Source organism: Delphinapterus leucas, chromosome 2, assembly GCF_059928025.1.
Source record: "Delphinapterus leucas isolate spDelLeu-1000000601 "Yukka" chromosome 2, BTC_Dleu_Yukka2, whole genome shotgun sequence".
In the NCBI taxonomy this organism is placed as follows: domain Eukaryota; kingdom Metazoa; phylum Chordata; class Mammalia; order Artiodactyla; family Monodontidae; genus Delphinapterus; species Delphinapterus leucas.
This window is the reverse complement of record NC_143130.1, coordinates 131814609-131841263: the sequence shown is the minus strand read 5'-3', so window position 1 is coordinate 131841263 and position 26655 is coordinate 131814609. Positions and strand designations below refer to the sequence as shown.

The 26655-nt window shown below is 35.6% G+C and overlaps 1 protein-coding gene across 3 annotated transcripts in view; it reads left to right on the top strand.

The window, feature by feature from the left end:
* The window catches only part of MAP4K5 (mitogen-activated protein kinase kinase kinase kinase 5), a 146584-nt gene extending 121093 nt beyond the window's left edge, over positions 1-25491 (top strand). For all 3 annotated transcript variants that reach the window (XM_089906128.1, XM_089906127.1, XM_089906129.1), the window contains 5 exons: positions 7691-7759; positions 10174-10266; positions 12805-12875; positions 15537-15592; positions 17993-25491. In XM_089906128.1, coding sequence (XP_089762254.1) covers positions 7691-7759; positions 10174-10266; positions 12805-12875; positions 15537-15592; positions 17993-18080 — 377 coding nt within the window. In that variant the 3' untranslated portion in view covers positions 18081-25491. The remainder of the gene's footprint in view (positions 1-7690; positions 7760-10173; positions 10267-12804; positions 12876-15536; positions 15593-17992) is intronic.
* Positions 25492-26655: the final 1164 nt, after the last annotated feature.

Here is a 26655-nt window from a genome sequence, read left to right as displayed (position 1 = left end):
GCAACTAAGAGTTCACGTGCCACAACTAAGGAGCCCATGAGCCACAGCTAAGGAGCCCGCTGGCCGCAACTAAGGAGCCCACAAGCCGCAACTAAGCCCGTGAGCCACAACTAAGGAGCCTGCCTGCTGCAACTAAGACCCAGCGCAACCAAAATAAATAAATAAAGTTTTAAATTTTTAAAAATAAAATATTAAAGAATTCATGTTAAAAAATAAGTAAAATGAAGAAGATCTTCATTTTGCCAGTTTACTGTTTTTGTTGTGCTAGTGTATTGTCAGCCAGATTTATCAAGCCATTTTTATATATGAAGTCAAGTAAGCTTTAGTTATAACTTATTTCTGACCACTGTTAACATTCTTTATCACCTCGAATGAAATAGGAATATATTCTTTTACCCTCCCACCCCACCTGCACCCACCTTTCTTTCTAATAATGTTTTTGGTTGAGGTAGATGCATATCTTCCTGGTATAGCTAACAGAAAGGTGGAAATGACATTTATTATGAAATATAAACAGCCCAAATAGAAACGTGTTCCTATCATGTAATTATTGCTAAAAAGAAGAGTTTTGGGTCAGTTTATTTAAAAACCAAGATCATGTTTGGCAGACAGCCCCAACTTTTTTTTATTGGTTAGTATATTAATAGTGTAGAGAAAGTCATTTCATATGATTATCTAATGTGCGTTTTCAAACTACTATCTTCTGTATGATGTATTAGGAGGTTACATTGCTTAAGGCTGGGCATTCAGTGAGTCCTCTTGTGAATTTGCAGGGTTGAGGGTTGAGGTGTTTTTGTTGTTGTTTGTTTTGTTTTTTAATGCCAGAGGCAAACTGTTCTACCCACTTTTAACATTGTCTAGGCTAAAATTAAGGCAGACCCAAAATTACTACCTAAGGAGAGCCAGGACTCTGAGGGTAAACATTCAAATCACCCTAAAGCAGAGACTGCCTTTATTAGGCTTTTCCATATTCACAAATGATTGCTAAACTATCTCCCAGGTATGTTGATTGTTGAGGCCATGCCTTGAACTGGCAACAGCTGTAACAATTAAAATGAACTCCTATTCCAAGACTCTTTTAGTCGTAGTTTGATGTATTATTGCAGTATCCTTTTCTCCAAGGATGGTGCTTAGCACTTATCAGCACTCAATAAATGTTGAATAAATGCATGAACATACCTTTATTGAGAAGAGCTATTTTTTGGAATGTTGCCAAAGGACAACAGTTTACCAATTCTGTACATCTGGATTCTTCACTATATATGAACTTTGGGAGGTCCACCAAAACCCAAAATAATAATTGTGTTTATGCTCAGATGTGCAGTTTTTAAGGGAGAGGATCTATGAGTGTCCCAAAGAGATGTAGTTAAGAATGACTGCTCTGAGATTACAATGGCAAAGGATGAGTAGGAAGTAAATAAATAGAGACAGCAAATGTGGACAACATTTTTTGATAGTTTGAGTGGGAAGAACAAGAGAAAAATGTTAGCTGAAATGAAAAGAGAAATTTTTGAAGTGCAGTTTTCAGGATCTTAGTTCCCTGACCAAGGATCAAACCCTGGCCCCTGGCAGTGAGAATGCTGAGTCCTAACCACTGGTCTGCCCTGGAATTCCCAAATGTGCCATGAACACAAGACATAAAGTATATTCATAAGAAGCTTCAAGAGGAGAAGCAAGAAGAACTACAATCCTGCAGCCTGTGGATCAAAAACCACATTCACAGAAAGAGAGACAAGATGAAAAGGCAGAGGGCTATGTACCAGATGAAGGAACAAGATAAAACCCCAGAAAAACAACTAAATGAAGTGGAGATAGGCAACCTCCCAGAAAAAGAATTCAAAATAATGATAGTGAAGATGATCCAGGACCTCGGAAAAAGAATGGAGGCAAAGATCGAGAAGATGCAAGAAATGTTTAACAAACTAGAAGAATTAAAGAACAAACAAACAGAGATGAACAATACAATAACTGAAATGAAAACTACACTAAAAGGAATCAGTAGCAGAATGACTGAAGCAGAAGAACAGATAAGTGACCTGGAAGACAGAATGGTGGAATTCACTGCCACGGAACAGAATAAAGAAAAAAGAATGAGAAGAAATGAAGACAGCCTAAGAGACCTCTGGGACAACATTAAACTCAACAACATTCGCATTATAGGGGTCCCAGAAGGAGAAGAGAGAGAGAAAGGACCAGAGAAAATATTTGAAGAGATTATAGTCAAAAACTTACCTAACATGGAAAACAAAATAGCCACCCAAGTCCAGGAACTGCAGAGAGTCCCGTGCAGGATAAACCCAAGGAGAAACACACCGAGACACATAGTAATCAAATTGGCAAAAATTAAAGACAAAAATTATTGAAAGCAGCAAGGGAAAAACGACAAATAGCATGCAAGGGAACTCCCATAAGGTTAACAGCTGATTTCTCAGCAGAAACTCTACAAGCCAGAAAGGAATGGCATGATATACTTAAAGTGATGAAAGGGAAGAACCTAAAACCAAGATTACTCTACCCAGCAAGGATCTCATTCAGATTCGATGGAGAAATCAAAAGCTTTACAGACAAGCAAAAGCTAAGAATTCACCACCACCAAACCAGCTCTGCAACAAATGCTAAAGAAATATCTCTAAGTGGGAAACAGAAGAGAAGAAAAGGACCTACAAAAACAAACCCAAAACAATTAAGAAAATGGTCACAGGAACATACATATCAATAATTACCTTAAATGTGAATGGATTAAATGCTACAACCAAAAGACACAGGCTTGCTGAATGGATACAAAAACAAGACCCATATATATGCTGTCTACAAGAGATCCACTTCAGACCTAGGGACACATACAGACTGAGAGTGAGGAGATGGAAAAAGATATTCCATGCAAATGGAAATCAAAAGAAAGCTGGAGTAGCAATACTCATATCAGATAAAATAGACTTTAAAATAAAGAATGTTACAAGAGACAAGGAAGGACACTACATAATGATCAAGGGATCAATCCAAGAAGATATGACAATTATATATGCACCCAACATAGGAGCACCTCAATACATAAGGCAACTGCTAACAGCTATAAAAGAGGAAATCAACAGTAACACAATAATAGTGGGGGACTTTAACACCTCACTTACACCAATGGACAGATCATCCAAACAGAAAATAAGGAAACACAAGCTTTAAATGACACAAGGGACCAGATAGAATTAATTGATATTTATGGGACATTCCATCCAAAAACAGGAGATTACACTTCCATCTCAAGTGCACACGGAACATTCTCCAGGATAGGGTCACAAATCAAGCCTCAGTAAATTTAAGAAAACTGAAATCATATCAGCCATCTTTTCTTACCACAACGCTATGATATTAGACATGAGTTACAGGGAAAAAAATGTAAAAAACATGAACACATGGAGGCTAAGCAGTACATTACTAAATAACCAAGAGATCACTGAAGAAATCAAGGAGGAAATAAAAAATACCTAGAGACAAATGACAAGGAAAACACAACGATCCAAAACCTATGGGATGCAGCAAAAGCAGTTCTAAGAGGGAAGTTTATAGCTATACAAGCCTACCTCAAGAAACGAAAAATCTCAAATAAACAATCTAACCTTACACCTAAGGGAACTAGAGAAAGGAGAACAAACAAAACCCAAAGTTAGCAGAAGGAAAGAAATCATAAAGATTAGAGCTGAAATAAATGAAATAGAAACAAAAAAAACAAAGCAAAGATCAATAAAACTAAAAGCTGGTTCTTTGAGAAGATAAACAAAATTGATAAACCATTAGCCAGACTCATCAAGAAAAAGAGGGAGAGGACTTAAATCAATAAAATTAGAAATGAAAAGGGAGAAGTTACAACAGACACTGCAGAAATACAGAGCATCCTAAGAGACTACTATAAGCAACTCTATGCCAATAAAATGGACAACCTGGAAGAAATGGACAAATTCTTAGAAAGGTATAACCTTCCAAGACTGAACCAGGAAGAAATAGAAAATATGAACAGACCAATCACAAGCACAGAAATTGAAACTGTGATTAAAAATCTTCCAACAAACAAAAGTCCAGGACCAGATGGCTTCATAGGTGAATTCTATCAAACATTTAGAGAAGAGCTAACACCCATCCTTCTCAAACTCTTCCAAAAAATTGCAGAGGAAGGAACACTCCCAAACTCATTCTATGAGGCCACCATCATCCTGATACCAAAACCAGACAAAGATATTACAAAAAAAAATTATAGACCAATGTAACTGATGAGTTTAGATGCAGAAATCCTCAACAGAATACTAGCAAACAGAGTCTAACAACACATTAAAAGGATCATACACCATGATCAAGTGGTTTATCCCAGGGATGCAAGGATTCTTTAATATACGCAAATCAATCAATGTGATACACCATATTAACAAATTGAAGAATAAAAACCATATTATCATCTCAATAGATGCAGAAAAAGCTTTTGACAAAATTCAACACCCATTTATCATAGAAACTTTCCAGAAAGTGGGCATAGAGGGAGCCAACCTCAACATAATTAAGCCCATATACGACAAACCCACAGCAAACATCATTCTCAATGACGAAAAATTGAAAGCATTTCCTCTAAGAACAGGAACAAGACAAGGATGTCCACTCTCACCACTGTTTTATTCAACATAGTTTTGGAAGTCCTAGCCACAGCAATCAGAGAAGAAAAAGAAATAAAAGGAATACAAATTAGAAAAGAAGAAGTATAACTGTCACTGTTTGCAGATGACATGATATTATACGTAGAGAATCCTAAAGATGCCACCAGAAAACTACTAGAGCTAATCAATGAATTTGGTAAAGTTACAGGATACAAAATTAATGCACAGAAATCTCTTGCATTTCTATACACTAATGATGAAAAATCTGAAAGAGAAATTAAGGAAACACTCCCATTTACCACTGCAACAGATAGAATAAAATACCTAGGAGTAAACCTACCTAGGGAGACAAAAGACCTGTATGCAGAAAACTATAAGACACTGATGAAAGAAATTAAAGATGATACCAACAGATGGAGAGATGTACCATATTCTTGGATTGGAAGAATCAGTATTGTGAAAATGCCTATACTACCCAAAGCGATCTACAGATTCAATGCAATCCCTATCAAATTACCAGTGGCATTTTTTACAGAACTGGAACAAAAAATCTTAAAATTTGTATGGAGACACAAAAGACCCTGAATAGCCAAAGCAGTCTTGAGGGGAAAAAACGGAGCTGGAGGAATCAGACTCCCTGACTTCAGACTATACTACACAGCTACAGTAATCAAGACAATATGGTACTGGCACAAAAACAGAAACATAGATCAATGGAACAAGATAGAAAGCCCAGAGATAAACCCATGCAGCTATGGTCAACTAATCTATGACAGAGGAGGCAAGGATATACAATGGAGAAAAGATAGTCTCTTCAATAAGTGGTGCTGGGAAAACTGGACAGCTACATGTAAAAGAATGAAATTAGAACCCTCCTTAACACCATACACAAAAAGAAACTCAAAATGGATTAAAGACCTAAGTGTAAGGCCAGACACTATAAAACTCTTAGAGGAAAACATAGGAAGAATACTCTTTGACATAAATCACAGCAAGATCTTTTTTTGATCCACCTCCTAGAGTAAGGGAAATAAAAACAAAAACAAACAAATGGGACCTAATGAAACTTAAAAGCTTTTGCACAGCAAAGGAAACCATAAGACGAAAAGACAACCCTCAGAATGGGAGAAAATATTTGCAAATGAATCAACAGACAAAGGATTAATCTCCAAAATATATAAACAGCTCATGCAGCTCAATATTAAAGAAACAAACAACCCAATCCAAAAATGGGCAGATAACCTAAATAGACATTTCTCCAAAGAAGACATACAGATGGCCAAGAAGCACGTGAAAAGCTGTTTAACATCACTAATTACTAGAGAAATGCAAATCAGAACTACAGTGAGGTATCACCTCACACCAGTTAGAATGGGCATGCTCAGAAAATCTACAAACAACAAATGCTGGAGAGGGTGTGGAGAAAAGGGAACCCTCTTGCACTGTTGGTGGGAATGTAAATTGATACAGCCACTCTGGTGAACAGTATGGAGGTTCCTTAAAAAACTAAAAATAGAATTACCATATGATCCAGCAATCCCACTACTGGTCATATACCCAGAGAAAACCATAATTCAAAAAGACACATGCACCCCAATGTTCATTGCAGCACTATTTACAATAGCCAGGTCATGGAAGCAACCTAAATGCCTGTTGACAGACAAATGGATGAAGAAAGTGTGGTACATATATACAATGGAATATTACTCAGCCATAAAATGGAACGAAATTGAGTCATTTGTTGAGACGTGGATGGATCTAGAGACTGTCATACAGAGTGAAGTAAGAAAAACAAATACCGTATATTAACGCATGTATGTGGAACCTAGAAAAATGGTACAGATGAGCCGGTTTGCAGGGCAGAAGTTGAGACGCAGATGTAGAGAACAAACGTATGGACACCAAGAGGGGAAAGCCGCGGGGGGGTGGGGATGGTGGTGTTATGAATTGGGCGATTGGGATTGACATGTATACACTAATGTGTATAAAATTGATGACTAATAAGAACCTACTGTATAAAAAAATAAAATAAAATTGAAAAAATTTTTTAAAAAGCTTCAAGAAGATTGACATATACACATTACTATATATAAAATAGATAACTAATAAGAATCTATAGCACAGGGAACTCTACTCAATACTCTTTAATGACCTATGTGGGAATAGAATCTAAAAAAGAGTGGATATATGTATATGTATAACTGATTCACTTTGCTGTAGAGCAGAAACTAACACAACATTTTAAATCAACTATAGTCCAATAAAAATTAATTAAAAAAAGAAAGAATGACTGCTCTAAATTATCTAAAATGTTTTCTTAGCTTCATCTAGACCATTCACGCCATCTGAGTGGCTAAAATAAATTTTTTTACCAAAAATGTTCTACAAAAATGTCATGACTTCTATTAGCAGATGTTAAGAGAAGTAGCGCTGTGAATATCAGCAAAGTGATGAAAGTTGCTTCCTGCAAAGATGTTGTTGACAGTATTGTTCATTATGCTACCCTGGTGTCCTGTTAATACAGGAACTCCTTCCTACGTGCGTACACCCCCACACACACACCATCCCCCCCCCCAAATACCAGGAAATTTTCTCTCTAATAGTTTCGTTAATCCTTTTGCTTTTTCTGAATTACTGATTTATTTTTATCTCAGGGACACTGTGATGCACGTAACTGATCTTGTTTTCATCTTCCCATTGGCTACTGCAAAATGCAAAATCTCGTCACTGTATATAGCATGCATCTTACTTTCTTCCCCATATTTGCCGTTTGCTTCCTTTTATTTTTGTAACTCATCTTTCTAGAACTAGCAAAGGTATTAACTAAATGTAATATTGAGCCTTTCTCAGCTCAGTTAGCCTTGCATAGGACTTTGTTCTTTTAAATTGACTTACATACAGTTTTTGACAAGACAATTACAAAATATAATTTCTGTGTTTATTTCAAAGGCTAGTTTAAAATCACAGAAAAAAATCATAATTTGTGTTTCTTTTCTAAGTTCTAGTTTTTAATGCATGTTATATAACTGTAACCTTGTTTTTTTCCCCCCAAGGCAGCCAACAGTTAGATTCCATTCATGTAACACAGTTGGAGAGAGATACTGTTTTAGTGTGTTTAGACAGTAAGTATTATTTTAAAGTTTATTCTAAGTATACTACTTGATATAACATACCTTTTCATGGAATTTATTCTAATAGAATCAGTAAAGTAGATTTGCAGTTTTCCACCTTAAGTGGCATTGTTTTATTGATGAAAAACCTAAATTGGCTACAGATGTAGTAACTAATTGATCTGTTTGTCAGACTATCCTCTGTGACCTTTTCCTTTATTCTGTTTGGCCTACTTGGGAACATTACACAGTCAGCCCTCTGTATCTGTAGGTTCCACATCCTCTATTCAGCCAACCATGGATTGAAAATATTTAGAAAAAAAATTCCAGAAAGCTCAAAAAGCAAACCTGAATTTGCAAGTGCCTGGCAACTATTTATATAGCTTTTGTGTTGTATTAGGTATTATAAGTAATCTAGGATGTACTGTGTAGCACAGGGAGCTATACTCAATATTATGTAATAACCTATAAGGGAAAAAAAGAATCTGAAAAAAACTATATCTACATATATATACACACACATATGTATAACTGAATCGCTGTGCTAACCTGAAACTTACACGATATTGTAAATCAACTATATTTCAATAAAAATATTTTTTAAAATTAAAGTCTATGGGAGGTTGTGTGTAGGTTATATGCAAACACTAGGCCATTTCATATAAGGCACTTGAGGATCCATGGACTTTGGTCTCCGTGAGGGGTACTGGAACCAATTCCCCGTGGATACTGAGGGACAACTGTATTAGAATAGTTTGCCATAACCTTGGGGTAAAATTCTGTATAAAATTATTCTGTATAAAATTCTGTATAATTCATTGTAATTAATGAAAAAATAGAAGGTTATACTAATTTGGTCACTTGTAGTCATATAACATGAACTTTTGGAATCATGTCAGTGTGATATTCTAATGCACAAATAGATTTGACACCTTTACCTGCTAGTAGTGATTCTTTTGATGCAGTGAGAGATGTTACTGATAGATGTGTGTTGTACTGTATATGCAGTGGAAGAGACAGAACAACTTTAACAACAGGTGTTTTCAATTTTGCAAACAAAGCACTCTAATTCTTAAAATCCCCCTTACTTTAATGCAATGAATCCTGCAAGTGAAATTCACCCAGACTTGGCATTATATTTGAAATTTGGCAATATTTGCTGTGGTTTGATTCATTCCAATATTTTAAAATTACTAGACCTGCCCATAGATGTTTAGGGTTGTTTTTAAAATTGTTCCACTACTTAATTTACCTGTATTTTTGTCTTAATTTCTATTCTCTAAAGTGTTCCCTAGTGGATTTGCCTTATAGAATCATAAAGATCATCTAATATTATAGATAAGTAAACCAAACCCCAGAGTGTTTCATTTGCCCATTATCCCTTAAGTAATTTTGCTTCTTTGAATACTGATAAGATTGGCATGTTGTTTGGTTACTCTTAAGTGAATTTGATAAATTATTTTTTACCCAGACAAGTAGAAGACTCAGTACTAATTAATGAAATAAACAGATGATCAGAATTTAATAGTAGTAGTATTGAACCTTTAACATTAAATGCCTGAATACCTTCTGAGTCAAACAAGGAAAATAAATTGTACTTAGTTTTCATTTTGTTGATTTATGTATTTTTTAAAAAATTTTTTAAACCTTTGATTAATTAGGACTTCCATTTCCCAGCTATTCATAGTAAATGGAAAGTTGACTTTCTTCAGTTGTTCTTTTTTTCTTAGGGGAGCAGTGTAACACTTCGAAAATTGTTTGTCAACTCTATGGTATAAATCAGTTTTACTAAGCAGCAATGGAGATAGGTGTGTGATCACGATAGGTGTGTAATCACAAATAATGGTAGACAGATGAGAAAGTAATGCAGAGTGAAGATATCTTCCAAGTCAGAGCTAAGATGGTTAAATTAAAAAACAAATGGACAAAAGGGAAATAGAAATATTCACATATACTGTCTATCCCAGAGTTTACTTATAAAGAAATTCTGACTTTTGAGAGTACTATTTTTTCCTCCCTTGTACTTCTGTAGAATATTAGTTACATACTAAAGTTAAGAATTACTGCAAATATTACTTATCATATGTTATGTAATTTGTAAGGGGGAAAAAACCAACTCTTATTGCTGAATATTTAGGCACCAAGTTAACCACTATTAAAGAAACACTTCACTTTTTAAAAAATGAGAACGTAAGTGTTCAATATAAACTATGAAAAAAAAATACTGGTGGAATTGCCATTTACAACGGAGGCCTCACTCTTATAGAATCTATCAGGGACAGTTTTTCACTGGGCATACTTGAATCAAGAGAAATAATTGAACTTTATTAATATTGTAATATATCCATGTAAAATCCACTTATCAAGTTACATTTATTTTAGCAAATCTGCATTTCCAGTCTTGACTTGTTTTTTCTTTTTTTAAGAATTTGTAAAAATTGTAAATCTACAAGGAAAACTAAAATCAAGTAAGAAACTGGCCTCTGAGCTAAGTTTTGATTTTCGCATTGAATCTGTAGGTAAGTCTCCTTTTATTAATGATGCATTTAGAGTACTTGGTTTTTTGTTCATTCTATACTCAGGGTTATCTAGACCAGCACTGTCTCATAGAAGTTTCTTTGATATAGAAATGTTCTCTGTGTTCTTAAATACAGTAGTCATTAACCACACTTGTTAAGTACTTGAAACATGGCTAGTGCTACATTTTAATTTTAATTCTTTTAATTTTAATTAATTTAAATTTTGATGTAAATAGCCACACAGGGCTAGTTACTATAATATTAGACAGTGCAGGTCTGGACCGTAATAAATCTTTTATTGTCGTTTCTTGAATATTTAAAACATGAAATCATTTCTTCTATTCATTGTTCCCTTTGCTGCATCAAGTGAATTATACTTCTTCCAATTCTTTCCAAATCATGAAGGTATTTGTGTGATGTGATTAACAATGTTAGATATGCTAGAATTCTTTGCCGTGTAAGATTCTGGTTGGTGTGTGTTGATGGTTTTTGCTTTTAGGTCTATTTAAATATAAATACTTTCCCACAGAATCTGGAAAATACTATGCCATTTGAATTTGCTTCCTTGTCAATGAGTGTTTTACTCTGTAATATCATTGGTATTATGATAAAAATTATTATTGTTTGCATCCTCACTGATTATATGTCAGTAAGTATTTTCCTCAAGGGTGATAGAACTTATGAAAAAATACTGTGGGTGGAAACATTTTGAACAATTCATGATATGGTTATACTTTAAGTCAAAAACAGTTAAAACAAAATTGGTGATTTTTATTTGGGCTGTAAAAAATGTATGTATTTTATAATTAAGTGTATATACTTTTAAAAATGTGTTTCTCACTGTTTAGAAAGTTTTCTGTTGATTTTTTAAAATTTTAATGGTTTCTCAAGTGGAGTTTTGCCCTATTGCAAAGAACATTCATCCCTCTGGGTAACCCTCTTACATAGGAATAATTTGCTTATGATTGGAAATTTTATTCAAGCAGAAAACCTAAACTTTCTGTAGATGCCATGACAAAAGGAATTTTGGAAATATTTTCTTCTTTTACTCCTTTGTATGCTGGCTGTTGCATGCCAGTTTCTAAGGTTTAATATTTTCAATAGAGATTCCAATATACAGATCTTTAGGTCCTCTTAATTTTAACTGAAACACACTAGTACCTCAACTTTTTCATATATGCCAAATTTTTTAGGGTATTTTCGTTCTACAAAAGTTTGTTCCTCCTAGGCTACCATCTCTTCTTTCCAGTGAACTTTGGAATAATTTCAAGGATCCTCCTGGGTAAAAAGAGTCTCTTTAAGTCACCTTTTAAAAACAAAGCCAGTACTACCTGTTTTTTTATTTCATGGCTAGTGAAGCTTGTATGATTGGTTATTGTAAAATACTTTAATGTTTATTGAGCTAAATTATGTTTCCAGAACATTCTTATGTTAACTTTTTACAGAGTCAATATTCTAGTAAGAAATATAATAAATTTCAGTCACTTTCTCCCATCATCTTTACTGGTATAGGGCATATGGCTAACTCTCCAACAATCAAATTGGTTTTGTCCTTCTCTCACTATGCTTTAATGACTCTAGCCTCTGGCCAGGAAGGACCCAGAGGCCCTGCTGCCTCCCCCCCACCCCAGAATTGGGGGCCCTGCCACTCTGTTTCACCACTAAGTGACCCCATATGTGTGCTTCAGTGGGCCCAGCACAGGCAGGACACAGAAATGGACAAGGCACAATGAACAGGTTTTCCTCCAAGACCCTCAGGCCACCCCAGGGGATTGTGGGAGATGGGTGGGCAGCAAGAAGGGATATGGCATGTCATGAGGTGGCCACACTTTGGGGTCACGGTCGTTCCTGATTCCAAAGCCATCAAGAAGTTGGGCAAGCTTGGCTCAAATCTGTGACCACACTTGTGAACAGTGGGACCTGCAAGGACAGGGCAAAGGCCTGGTGGGCTCTGGAGGCCTGATGGGGTTGGGCAGCAACAGTGAGTACTATAGCTGAGAGCCCCTAGCCCCTCCAAATAAGAATTGGTTCACAGATCAAAAATATTCAGTGTGTGGTTAAATTTTAGATTACAGGACAGGTTTATTTTTAAAAATTAATTTTATAATAGGGAATATGTGAACAGAGATAAAAGATGGTTCCTTAATAGCTACTTCTAAATATATCACATTATTTAAATAATCATGTTTTTTGATCCAAAAAACCAGTTATGTTTTTATTATTTTATTTACCTAAGACAAAAGATAGTATATGAAAGAAAAATTAATATGCTGATGTCCAGCTTATCAAAAGTTAGCCCATTTTTAAATAAATGCCTGTTATAATGTATCTTTGAAAACTTCCATGACCCTGCCTCAATAAATTGAGCTTTGTCATGACTTAGCCACAAAAATGTTGGGAACTAATGGTCTAGACAGTGGAATTTTGCACCAAGCACTTGAATAGCCTTACATTATCATTTATTAAGGACAGTTAAGGAAAATGTATAATGCACTACTACGTGCCTTATTTTAGTCCCGTTCTCCCTTATCTTTTTAGTATGCCTTCAAGACAGTGTGTTGGCTTTCTGGAAACATGGAATGCAGGGTAAAAGCTTCAAATCAGATGAGGTAAGATTTCTCAAATTACCTCCAGTGATTCCCATTAAAGATTTTAAATGTTGAAACATTCGTTTTATGTATTTTCTTTCTGAACCCACGTTGCTATGTTTAATGCCTTTAATGCCAGTAGAACAAAACTGCCAGTATTTTCCCTTCAAATAATGTTGTTTTGTATTTATTGTATTATCAGTGGCCACAAGGAATTGTCAAACATGAGTTTACACAATTTCAGTCCTCTTATTTGTAATTTACAAATATGGTTGCTAAACTTACTAAACTTTTCTAAAGGTGATAAGCCTTTTCCATAATCTATAAATGTGCAGCTTTTTTTAATATAAATTTATTTTATTTATTTTTATTTTTGGCTACGTTGGATCTTCATTGCTGCACGCGGGCTTTTCTCCGGTTGTGGCGAACGGGAGCTATTCTTTGTTGTGGTGCACAGGCTTCTCATTGTGGTGGCTTCTCTTGTTGGGACCATGGGCTCTAGGTGCTCGGGCTTCAGTAGTTGTGTTTCGTGGGCCTAGTTGCTCCGTGGCATGTGGGATCTTCCCAGACCAGGGCTTGAACCTGTGTCCCCTGCATTGGCAGGCGGATTCTTAACCACTGCACCACCAGGGAAGCCCCTGCAGCTTCTTTTTTAATGTTATATTTTAAATTCTAAATTAATATGTATTGGATCACAGGACTAAGGAAAATCTAAGAAAATTAATTCGTTTACTAAATATTTATTGAGTATCGAATACATTTAGGACACTATTCTTATTATAGCACTGGAGACATAATGAAGCATAATTATAAATAATATCAAACCCTTATGATGTTTATCTTCCAGGCACTTTACAAGTGCTATCTTATTGAAGGCTAATAATATAGTGGGATTTAGGTACAATTCAAAGTAATGTACTATTCATATTCCCGATTTTACAGGTACAGAGTGATTAAGTAACTTACCCAGAGTTACAGAACTAGTTAAGTGACAGAGCCTGGATGTGAAGGGTCTCCAAAAATCACTTCTACTGAGATAATCGGGATATATATTTCATGTAGGAGGTGGGACTTGGGCTCCCACCTTGAGAGGTGAATCCTAACAGTTAAGAGAATACTAACAGAGACATTTCCCATTTGTGTGAGTACCTGTGTAATTCTTGCACACCAGGGCCTCACAAATTTATGGATTTATTTTGAAGTTTAAAATCTTCTATTTGAATTACCTTTACACTGTTATTTAGATATAACTATTTCCACCTCTTATATGAGTGCAGAAATAGAATGCTTCCAAGTAAAAATGATATAAATCAGTGGAATTAGAATGCTTCCAAGGGAAAATGACATAAATCAGCTTGTCTTTGAAAGCGTCCGTTTAGTTACTGACTCATGTCACTAAATGTCACCAGGCCCCTGCATTTAATGAAGCCTACAGTCCTACTTACTGCCATAACATTAATTGTCCTTAGATGCTATTTTCACTGTGTCACTCCTGTGGTTAGAAATCTGTAGAAGTTACTTGTTGTTTACCATATCAAGTGTGAATTCTGCCTCCTATTTTTAAGTCATCTTGCTTACCTTTTTCTTTCTGGTTTTGTTCTCATCCTTCAATTTGGGCCTAGCTATAATGTTCATAATGTAATATTCAGCCATTCTAGTCCACAATGATTGGAACATTTCTGAACTGAATACTCTGAAAATCAGCTGCATTTAGTATAGCACCCGATTTATTTTCTGGTTCAAGTTTATTAATTCCATCTTCTCAGCTAGACTGCAAACTCATTGATAGCAGAGTATTTTTATACTTATTTTATATCCACACTGTCAAGAGTTTGTGTTCCTCCAAAAGCTGACCCTAAAACAAGGACTCAGGTCCTTGTTTATTTGGGAGTAGATCCCAGAAAAACAAGTGACAGAGTAAGGAATGTAAGATGCAGAGGGACAAAAAGCCAACAAAGAGCACATTAATAAACTGCTTCTCACTATGGGCAATGAGGGCTTAATCCTATAGGGACTACTGAGGAACAGTGTGGAGCACACCTCAGAATTGGCTCATCAGAAGGTGGGGAGGCGGGTGCATTTATACACCAACTACTGTCCCTGGTAGTTAAGGGTTTCCCCCAGAGGTGTCAACTCCCCACACTTTGGAATAGTACCTGTGCACGACTGAGTACCTTCTTTCTTTAGTTTTGGAGAAGACAGAGCAGATGAATACCCCCAGTACACAGATGTAAGACACAGGTGCATGGGAGTGTCTACCGCAGCTCTGCTGAAATCAGGTGGGCTGAGGGGTGCCACCTCAAGCATCTGCCCTATGACGTAAAGGAAGGGGTAGGGGCTGTGCAGTCCAGCAAACCTGTACTCAGGTCTACTAGTTATTTGACCTAAAAGTAAGTTACTTAACCTCACTGAGTCTTAGTTTTCTCTTTAATAATATGGGAATGATAATACATATCATAAAAAGTTTTAAGGAAAGTGCTTGACCCAAACAGATGTTCCATAAATGTTGATTTGTTTCTACTAATAAGCAGTCAAAAAAAACCTTATTAAAATCTATTTAATTTGAGGAATTGAGTCTATCAAAAATTATCATTCTTTTTAATACTTGCTTTATCTAAATGATTTTTAAATTATAATTTAAATAATATGGGGACTAATAATATGGGATATTTTCTTTCATAGGTTACCCAGGAGATTTCAGATGAAACAAGAGTTTTCCGCTTATTAGGATCAGACAGGTAATAGTTTGGTTGTTTTATTACCAAAGGAGTTCAATAGTTGTATTTTTAATTATACTGTCAACCTCTGACTGTGTTTCAAACACTTATTTTTCAATATACTTATATTGTTTCAATATATTTATTTATATTGTTCAATAGAAGTAACATTGGTTTATAACATTTATATAAATTTCACGTATACAATATTATATTTCTAGTTCTATATACCCTACAGTGTGCTCACCACCAAAAGTTTAGTTTCCTTTCATCATCACACAATTAACCCCCTTTACCCATTTCACTCTCCCTCCACCCCTACCTCTTCCCCCTGGTAGCCACTCTGTATCTACGTGTTTGTTTTTGTTTGGTTTGTTTATTTATTTATTTTTATGTATGTTAAAACTCTTAGAGGCTTCAGAATCTTAGAGAAATTTCCCTGTATCTTTATTGAGAGAGAGAAAAAAATATTTTAATTAGTCAATTAAGCAAGCTATTGTCAGTGTGAGGATCATGATTCTAGAAACAGTTATACTCAGCCAAGACAAAATGTGTTAGATGGGTGTTTATGTCCCTAATATCATGACATATTTCAGGCTCCTTTGTTTTCATCATTTCTTCCTGGCATGTTAACTTCTATTAACTGTTACTGTATATATCCAACAGAATGTGCACCTTCTGACATGTACTTTTATATCACAAGATATTTGACTGAGTCTCTGAGGTCATTCTAAATTAGAAGAAATTATGTGGTCTCTGTGATCAAAGTGAAAGATAAGTTCCAAAACTATGCCATCTCATGAAAAAAGAATTACAGCTTTTGTTCTTCAAAGTCTATGTTATCTACCTCTACAATGAATAAAATACCTATCCCTTCCTATTTTCCAAAAGTTGTTACTGCAGCAAAACTGGCTATAGTGATATACATTAGTCCTGAGGCAAGGATTGAGAACCTCTGATCTTCAAGTTCAGTCTAGTCACGAAACCATTGCTTAGATATTACACACTTAAGGAAGTCGGGGAGAATTGGAGTTATGACTCCATAAAAAATTTTTAAACAGACTTTTGTAAAGAGAAAAAGGATTTTTGGAAAATGGCAACTACCCATTGCCGTTGAAAAGGCAAGCCCAGAGAGCATGGCAACCTAGTAACTAGTCCTGCATAAAAGAGGATTGGAGGACCACCTGGTAAATGACTGTAGAATGGGAGGCCCTTTGCTTCTCCAGGAAGGGCTGACAAAAGAATTGTAGATCATTCAGTGATCCTGGCACAAATAGCACTCTGGTGAGACATAGTATGAGAGATTTCTGCTTGATAGAGGGTAGGCATCAGAAGCCATTTCTCTTAGTTACTTGTTTCCTTCCAACTCCTTCCCCCAGAATTTTCTCTTTGATCTATCCCTTCTTTGTTTGTATTGTTTCTCCGTTCTCTGTCACTCTTGCCCTAAAAAACTACTTTTTTCAGACCATTGCCTTGTTCTGATTATCTTCTTACTTGGGCATCTCCTTGATTTTAAGACATATATCTTAACCAAGGCTTTTGTTTTGTCTTAATTTTTAAAGTGATTTGTTAAATTGTATTGTTTAAATATAGGTATTAATGTCTAGGAGGAAAGAAAACTATGTCAGAATATTAATAATGGTAAACTCTGAGCAGTTGAATTATAGGTAATTTTATTTTCCCCTTCTACTTTTCTTTAATGCATGCTTTAAGTATATATTACTTTTTTGTTTTCATTTCAAAAGTAATAATATACTAGTTGTAGGAAATTCATACACTAGAAAAATATAAATTATTTATGCAACTCCTCCCACCTCCCATTTCCCCTTCTAGACTTTTTTCTCTGCACGGGCATATTGTTTTTTATTTTGTTCTCAAACCTGTCTTCCCACAGTGTAGATCCTATGATATGACACTTGATTGGTTTTTCTTCCTATTGGTCCTTTTATTGAACTCTTACCCTGCCTTTGTTCCAGGGACAAGGGAGATGGCCCCATTTCATACTTTACTATTTATTTGCAAATACCTTGAAGAACAGTGTGAGTGGGTGCCTCTTAAAATTCTGTTTTATTGTCTCAGCCCTTCCTCCATCCCCTTCTTGTTCATGTATATTCTAAAGCTTTATTATACCTTTTTTTGGCATATATGAGTAAAGCAAATTTGTTTTTAGTTGGAATAAGATGAGACTATCCTGAAATGTTTTTAATATTTTATATTCATAAATTCATCAATTCTTATTCAGTTTTGTTTTTAAGCTATAAAATGTAAAGCTGAATTTGACTGTGCATCTATTAATGTGATCTCTGTGTAATTTTATGTGAATGTGAACAATGATATTCTTTCCTGGTTTGATGTTAGTATTTGAAGATGAAATCTCTGTTTCTACTCTTTAACAAGACTTTTGTTTTGATTTAATTGCAGGGTTGTTGTTTTGGAAAGTAGGCCAACAGAAAATCCTACTGCACACAGCAATCTTTACATCTTGGCTGGACATGAAAATAGTTACTAAGCAACAGAAATTGGTCTCAAATGACAGGAAAATGAATACACTCCATTGAAAGCAAAAATATCTTAAGGAAATTCAGTACAAACTACACTATGATTTGCTTTAATTGTTATGGGTTATATCTCAAATGATCTGTACTTTAAGGTAGAATTCAATATTTTCTGTAGCTGGAAACAGCTGTTCTATCTCTTGCCACTATGTGGTGGTTTTATCAAGTTTGCTTAATAAAAGCTATGAGACAGATAGTCCTCTAGTTCCAGGAAACACAGTCTTTTTAAAAAAAATGTTTGTAACAAGGATGCCATGATATTTTTAGATAACAACTCATGTGATTATCTTCAGAGAGATAAATTTAGTGACAGTTTTCTCATTTTATACCATGTTTTATTCCTTCTTAATGAATATAATTTGATAAAGAAATTATCAGGTAAGCCTTTCACTTTTACATTGGCCATTCTGTATGTTTTTGTAAAATAGAATATTTAATCCTTATTTATTAATCTCTTGCTGGAGTGGTGTAATGTATCTAACTTTTAGCAAAGGAAGGTTGCAGAGCAGCTTAAATTTTTTTATAATATATAAAAATTTTGTTTACCTTTTAAGACTAGTACTTTGAGGGTTTAAAGGCTGTGTTTGGAGGTTCAATACATACATGCAATATTATTTAATGCAAGTCTTTTGTAATATAATATCATCCAGAATTGCCTTAAAAGAGAGTTTTGTGTTTTCAACTACATATAATTGTAGGGGGTCATACAGAAGATAATGATGATGGTTGAAATATTGTTAGAAGGAGTGTGTATTTCTAGATGTGACTACTGTGTGTATGTATTCTTGACAAGCAGTATAATATACCTGTGATTTTTTTTTTTTACATTAGGGATAATGCATAAGAAATTAATCTTCATATATATTATCATCCCTAATGTAGGGGGGAAAAGTGTTTAACTGCCCATGATATGTATTTTACTTATACTATACCAGAGTGGAAATTGTAAAGCAACTACATGTGTATTCTTGGGTTTTTCACATATATAGATCTTCATTTTGAGTAGGTTAAAAAAAAAATCTTTAAATGAAATTTAATTCCTGATGGGATAGTATAAATAAGTATTATAAAAATCAGTATTCTAAAGATAAGTAAGGATTGGGCCATTCTTGAGTTTTCTTCCTTTCTGCTATTGTTAGTATTCAAACTGAAAGCATCACACTGGTACCTATTGTCTTAATGCATTTAACAGTTATTGTTGAGATGATGAACAAAGGGGTGGCAAGAGCAGACTATAAATTCATTTTCAGCAGTTCCTTGAGAGAAAGACAGTGTAACTATCTCATTCGGTCTTTAGCAGTCCGGTATAGTAGGTATTATCATCATCTCCTTTTTTTAGATGAGGAGATAAGGGGTTAGCAAGGTTAAGAGACTTAACCCAATTCACACAGCAAGTTAGTGGTTGAGTCAGACCATGAGTCTTGTGACTCTGTTCTTTTCACTATGCAATATGCAAACAATAAAATATTATGCAAATGAGATATATAAAGTATTGTCCTTTAAAAATGCTATGATTTCAGTAAGTGTGTTGCTGTTTATTTTGGGTATTTTAAATGGGGCCTCTGGACTGAAAGACACTGGATACAATAGATGGCAGGGGACCATACTCAAAACAGGAAATATTTACATTCTGGATACAAAGACCAATATCCTCCTCCTCCTCTCTGAATCCTGGCAGCCAGATCTTCCCATCCTAACAATACTGGAAGAGTCTTCTCTGTGCCATCTTGTCAGTGCAAGTGGAAAGACCTGGAAAGACCTAAAAAGATCCTGACATCAGAAGTGTCCTGGCTAAACTGCCCAGCTGGATAACTCCCAGTTGAAGATAATAAAATACCCAGTGAAAATCGTAATGTGCCCACCACCGCATGCATGCATCCAGAGCTTACAGTTAGTCTTTTAGTCCTATGCTATTACAAATGATTAAACATGAGCTTCCCTGGTGGCGCAGTGGTTGAGAGTCCGCCTGACAATGCAGGGGACACGGGTTCGTGCCCCGGTCTGGGAGGATCCCACATGCCGTGGGGCGGCTGGGCCCGTGAGCCATGGCCGCTGAGCCTGCGCGTCTGGAGCCTGTGCTCCGCAACGGGAGAGGCCACAACAGTGAGAGGCCCGCGTACCACCAAAAAAAAAAAATTAAACAGGGACTTCCCTGGTGGTCCAGTCGGTAATACTCCGTGCTCCCAATGCAGGGGGCCCGGGTTCAATCCCTAATTGGGGAACTAGATCCCACATGCATGCCGCAACTAAGAAGCCCGCATGCCGCAACACATGTCACAACTAAGAGCCAGTGCAACCAAAATATATAAATAAATAAATATTTTAAAATAATAATAAAATTAAAAATGATTAAACAACCAGGAGTTATGAAACATCTGAGGAAAGCCTCTTACAGGAAAGAGAGAAAACAATAGGGGAAAAAGCACCTAACGGAAACAGACTATGCAGAATGAAGAAAATGTCAAAAGAAAAAGTATCTTTGCAAAGAAGTTGCAACTATGAATAGGAGTAGGATACTAAAAAAAGAGCTTTTGAAAAAACAGAGCTATTAGAAAAAATATAGCATCGCTGAATAATTCAATAGATGATTTAGAATATAAAGTTGAAGAAATTTCTCAGAAAATAAAAAGAAATGAAAATATTGGAGAAAAAAATTAAGAAAATTAACAGGCCAGGAGGCCCAATATCCAATCTCCCAGAGTTCCAAAAAGAACAGAGAAAAGGGAATCAGTAGAGTATTTCAAGGAATATTCTCAGTACTAAAGAACTTCAGATTTTAGATTGAAAGAACACAGTGGATGAAAAAAGTCTATTATGAAATTTCAGGCATGTCAGGGTCAAAGAGAAGATCTGTTATGTTTCTGAAGAAAAGGGGCAGGTCAAATACCAAGGAATAAGAATTGGAATAACTTCAAATTTCAACAGAAGCAGTGCCTTCAAAATTCTGAAAGAAATTTCCAACCTAAAATCCTGGATTCAAACTATTAATTGAACCTAAGGTTATAATGAAGACATTTTTATTTGTACAAAGGTCTCACAAACTTCACCTTTCATATAGTCTTTCTCAAGAAGCTACCAGAGGATGTGCTTCATAAAAATAAGGTCATAAACCAAGCAATATGAAGACATAGGTGCAAAGACTGGGATTCAGCATAGGAGAGAGATGAAGGAACTCCCCAGATGATGATGATGAGATACCCAAGGATGACACCACACCAGACATACAGAACATAGGAAGCATATCAGAAGCTCCCAGAGAGGCTTTTTCAGAAAGATTAAATAATAAACTACCTGATGCATCTCCCAGACCCCAAAAAATCAGAGTGAGGAACTTGTGATACTGAAATGGAGAAGGAGGAAAGGTCAATGTAAAGGTATATCATTGAGGTCATTGCTGTGTAGACAATGGCAGCTTGATCCACCAGGTCTTCTGTGAAGCTCTGTGATAGTTCCCACAATTGTCTCCTGAAAGACAAGTGGCTGGACCATTTATCTTGACACGCTCCTCACTAGGTGAGTTGCTGTCGGGACATTACCTCCTGAAGTACCAAGTTGCAGCTTGTACTTGGGCCGTGTTGGCTCCTTCAGTGTCAGAGAAGGCCCTGAGGCAGAAAGCTGGAAGAGTAGGAGATAAATCTGAGCTCTCCCTCTGTGGCTGAAATCAGACATGTGTGGAGGGATTCAATCAGTGATGATATTCTTTCTTTCTTTTTTTTTTTTTAAAGACTTTTTTGATGTGGACCATTTTTAAAGTCTTTCTTGGATTTATTACAGCATTGCTTAGTTGGCTTTTTGGCCACGAGGCCTGTGGGATCTTAGCTCCCCGACCAGGGATCGAACCCTCACTTCCTTGCATTGGAAGGAGAAGTCTCAACCACTAGACTGCCAGGGAAGTCCCAATCACTGATGATATTATTTCTAAGCAAAAACTTACCTAAGGTTGAACCAGATGGCTTCACAGGCAAATTCTATCAAACATTTATTGAAGAGCCAACACCTATCCTTCTCAAACTCTTCCAAAATATAGCAGAGGGAGGAACACTCCCCAACTCATTCTACGATGCCACCATCACCCTGATACCAAAACCAAAGATGTCACAAAGAAAGAAAACTACAGGCCAATATCTCTGATGAACGTAGATGCAAAAATCCTTAACAAAATACTAGCAAACAGAATCCAACAGCACATTAAAATGATCATACACCATGATCAAGTGGGGTTTATCGCAGGAATGTAAGGATTCTTCAGTATATGCAAATCAATCAATGTGATAAACCATATTAACAAATTGAAGGAGAAAAACCATATGATCATCTCAATAGATGCAGAAAAAGCTTTTGACAAAATTCAACACCAATTTATGATAAAAACCCTCCAGAAAGTAGGCAAAGAGGGAACTTTCCTCAACATAACAAAGGCCATATATGACAAACGCACAGCCAACATCGTTCTCAGTGGTGAAAAACTGAAACCATTTCTTCTAATATCAGGAACAAGACAAGGTTGTCCACTCACACCACTATTATTCAAAATAGTTTTGGAAGTTTTAGCCACAGCAATCAGAGAAGAAAAAGAAATAAAAGGAATCCAAGTTAGAAAAGAAGAAGTAAAACTGTCAATGTTTGCAGATGACATGATACTATACATAGAGAATCCTAAAGACACTACCAGAAAACTAGAGCTAATCAATGAATTTGGTAAAGTAGCAGGATACAAAATTAATGCACAGAAATCTCTTACATTCCTGTATACTAATCATGAAAACTCTGAAAGAGAAATTAAGGAAACACTCCCATTTACCATTGCAACAAAAAGAATAAAATACCCAGGAATAAACCTACCTAAGGAGACAAAAGACCTGTATACAGAAAACTATAAGACACTGATGAAAGAAATTAAAGATGATACAAACAGATGGAGATATATATTATGTTCTTGGATTGGAAGAATCAACATGGTGAAAATGACTATACTACCCAAAGCGATCTACAGATGGAATGCAATCCCTATCAAATTACCAATGGCATTTTTCACAGAACTAGAACAAAAAATTTCACAATTTGTATGGAAACACAAAAGACCCTGAATCACCAAAGCAATCTTGAGAAAGAAAAATGGAGCTGGAGGAAGCAGGCTCCTGGACTTCAGACTGTACTACAAAGCTACAGTAATCAAGACAGTATGGTACTGACACAAAAACAGAAATATAAATCAATGAAAAAGGATAGCCCAGAGATAAACCCACGCACATATGGTCACCTTATTTTTGATAAAGGAGGCAAGAATATACAATGGAGAAAAGACAGTCTCTTCAATAAGTGGTGCTGGGAAAACTGGACAACTACATGTAAAAGAATGAAATTAGAACACTCGCTAACACCATACACAGAAAGAAACGCAAAATTGATTAAAGACCTAAATGTAAGGCCAGACACTGTAAGACTCTTAGAGGAAAAAAAAGGCAGAACACTCTGACATAAATCACAGCAAGATCCTTTTTGACCCACCTCCTAGAGAAATGGAAATAAGAACAAAAATAAACAAATGGGACCTAATGAAACTTAAAAGCTTTCACACAGCAAAAGAAACCATAAACAAGGCGAAAAGACAACCCTCAGAATGGGAGTAAATATTTGCAAATGAAGCAACTGACAAAGGATTAATCTCCAAAATTTACATGCAGCTCAATATCAAAAAAACAACAATCCAAAAATGGGCAGAAGATCTAAATAGACATTTCTCCAAAGAAGGTACACAGATTGCCAACAAACACATGAAAGAATGCTGAACATAGTTAATCATTAGAGAAATGCAGATCAAAACTACAATGAAGTATCACTTCACACCGGTCAGAATGGCCATCATCAAAGAATCTACAAACAATAAATGCTGGAGAGGGTGTGGAGAAAAAGGAAGCCTCCTGCACTGTTGGTGGGAATGTAAGTTGATACAGCCACTATGGAGAACAGTGTGGAGGTTACTTAAAAAAGTAAAAATAGAACTACCATATGACCCAGCGATCCCACTGCTGGGCATATACCCTGAGAAAACCATAATTCAAAAAGAGTCATGTACCACAGTGTTCATTGCAGCTCTATTTACAGTAGCCAGGACATGGAAGCAACCTAAGTGTCCATCGACAGATGAATGGATAAAGAAGATGTGGCACATATATACAATAGAATATTACTCAGCCATAAAAAGAAATGAAATTGAGTTATTTGTAGTGAGGTGGATGGACGTAGAGTCTATCATACAGAGTGAAGTAAGTCAGAAAGAGAAAAATACCATGTGCTAACACATATATATGGAATCTAAAAAAAGAAAAATGGTTTTGAAGAACTTAGGGGCAAGACAAGAATAAAGACGCAGACATAGAGAATGCACTTGAGGACACCGGGAGGGGGAAGGGTAAGCCGAGACGAAGTGAGAGAGTGGCATGGACACATATACACTACCAAATGCAAAATAGATAGCTAGTGGGAAGCAGCTGCATAGCACAGGGTGATCAGCTTGGTGCTTTGCATCCACCTAGAGGGGTGGGATAGGGAGGATTGGAGGGGAACACAAGAGGGAGGAGATATGGGGATATATGTATATGTATAGCTAATTTGTCATAAAGCAGAAACTAACACACCATTGTAAAGCAATTATGCTCCAATGAAGATGTTAAAAAAGAAAAAAAAAAAACTTAAGGTTGGTTGAAATCAAACAAAAAACTGCCAGATATTAACTCCAGGAAAGCAAAATGTTATAAGAAAGAAAAGGTAAACTATGACCAGTGGTTGAATGCCATAAAAACGTTAACAGTAAATAATAGTCTAATCAAAATTACAGCATAATTATATTGAGAGGATATGGTGAGGTATTAAAAATACCTAAATCCTCATCTCTACAGTGTGAAATCAATGAATAATACCTAAAAATTAGAAATCAAGAAGTAGCTTATTTAGTGACATGGAAATAAAATAATCTGCTAGAAGAAGGAAAATGGTTTTTGAAGTAAGAGAGATGGGGGAAGAGCATGCTCTTTTTGTTGACAAACCTTATAGGACTATTTGGTTATTTATGTGTGTGCCTACTTTTTTTTTTTAATGTAAAGGAAGACTTTAATTAAAATCATGTTTCTGTTACATGACAGAAACAATATGAACAAACATACAAGTTCAGCTTTTTATACTGTATCTTACACATAGTAGGCATTCAATAAATGTTGATTATAGCTAAGGTATGCATAGTGTGGAAGAAGTCAGAGTAATTGGGGGGTGGATGGGGTGGGGAACTGGTTAAGTAAATCCAGAAGATCTTGTGAGAGCATTTTTTATCAAGCTCCTTTTTTTTTTTTTTTTTTTTTTTTAGCTAAACCTACTTCCCAGCCTTCTCTCCTGGTACTCCCTGGAACACCAGCACATAAAGGCCATGATCATTCCACCTTCATTGCTTGACTCATAATGGCTCTCCCATCCTGAAATTCTGATTTTTCACCAAAAATTTAAATCCTTTACTTCACTCAAGGTACTTAGTTTACTTCACTCAAGCTGTAACTTTTACATGACATCTCTGTTTATTTTCTATTTTCTGTTTTCCAGAATTTCTACAGCACATGTAGATTACACATCTCAATGTAGTACTCAGTTGTCACCTACCGGCCAAACCATTTAGCCCTTACCACTTACCTTAGATAAATTACTCAACCTGTCTAGGCGTCCATCTCATCTGTTGATTGCAAATAATGGCCACTTCATATGGTTGTTAGGAGGGTTAAGTGAGATTGTGAGCATTAAAGTTTCTTGCTTATGGTGAGAAAAAAAAACTGTTGGCTCCTTTATTTTTAACCAAAAAGTTCATTAAAGGCATAAAGTGCATTTTCATTCTTTAGTTGTTCATTTCGGTATGTCACACATGGGTAGACTTATCGTGGGGCTTTTTAAATTCTGCTTTTTTCAAGTTCCTTACATGCCTTTTCATTAGAAAAATAACTGATATCTTGTATCAAAGGTCCAAGAAGCTCTTCCATACCAAACCTAGCAGCAAGGATCATTTTAGGTTTTACTGAGAATTTCAGATTGTCCTGCTGGATCTTACTTAGGAGAAGAATAAGAAACATTTGTTAAAAATCTACTATATTGACATCAGAAATGAATCAAATATTCTCACTCTCACCGCTTGTTATTCATTGTACTAGAGGTCCTAGTCAGTTCAATAAAAAAAGAAAACTAAGAAAAAAATAAAAGATTAAAAGATTAGAAAGGAATAAAAATGTCATTATTTGCAAATAAACTGTTAGAAATCATAAGTGAATTTGGAAAAGCAGATGGATGCACTGTCAACATAAAAAACAATTACATATACATATACCTGCAATAAACAAAATGAAATTTTACAAGCATGCCATTTACAGTATAGAAAACCATTAAATATCTAAGAAAATGAGATGCAAGATCTCTATACTTAAAACTATCACTGAGGACTCCAGGGGCATGCATGGAGGAAAGGCCATGTGAGGACACAGCAAGAAGGCAGCCATC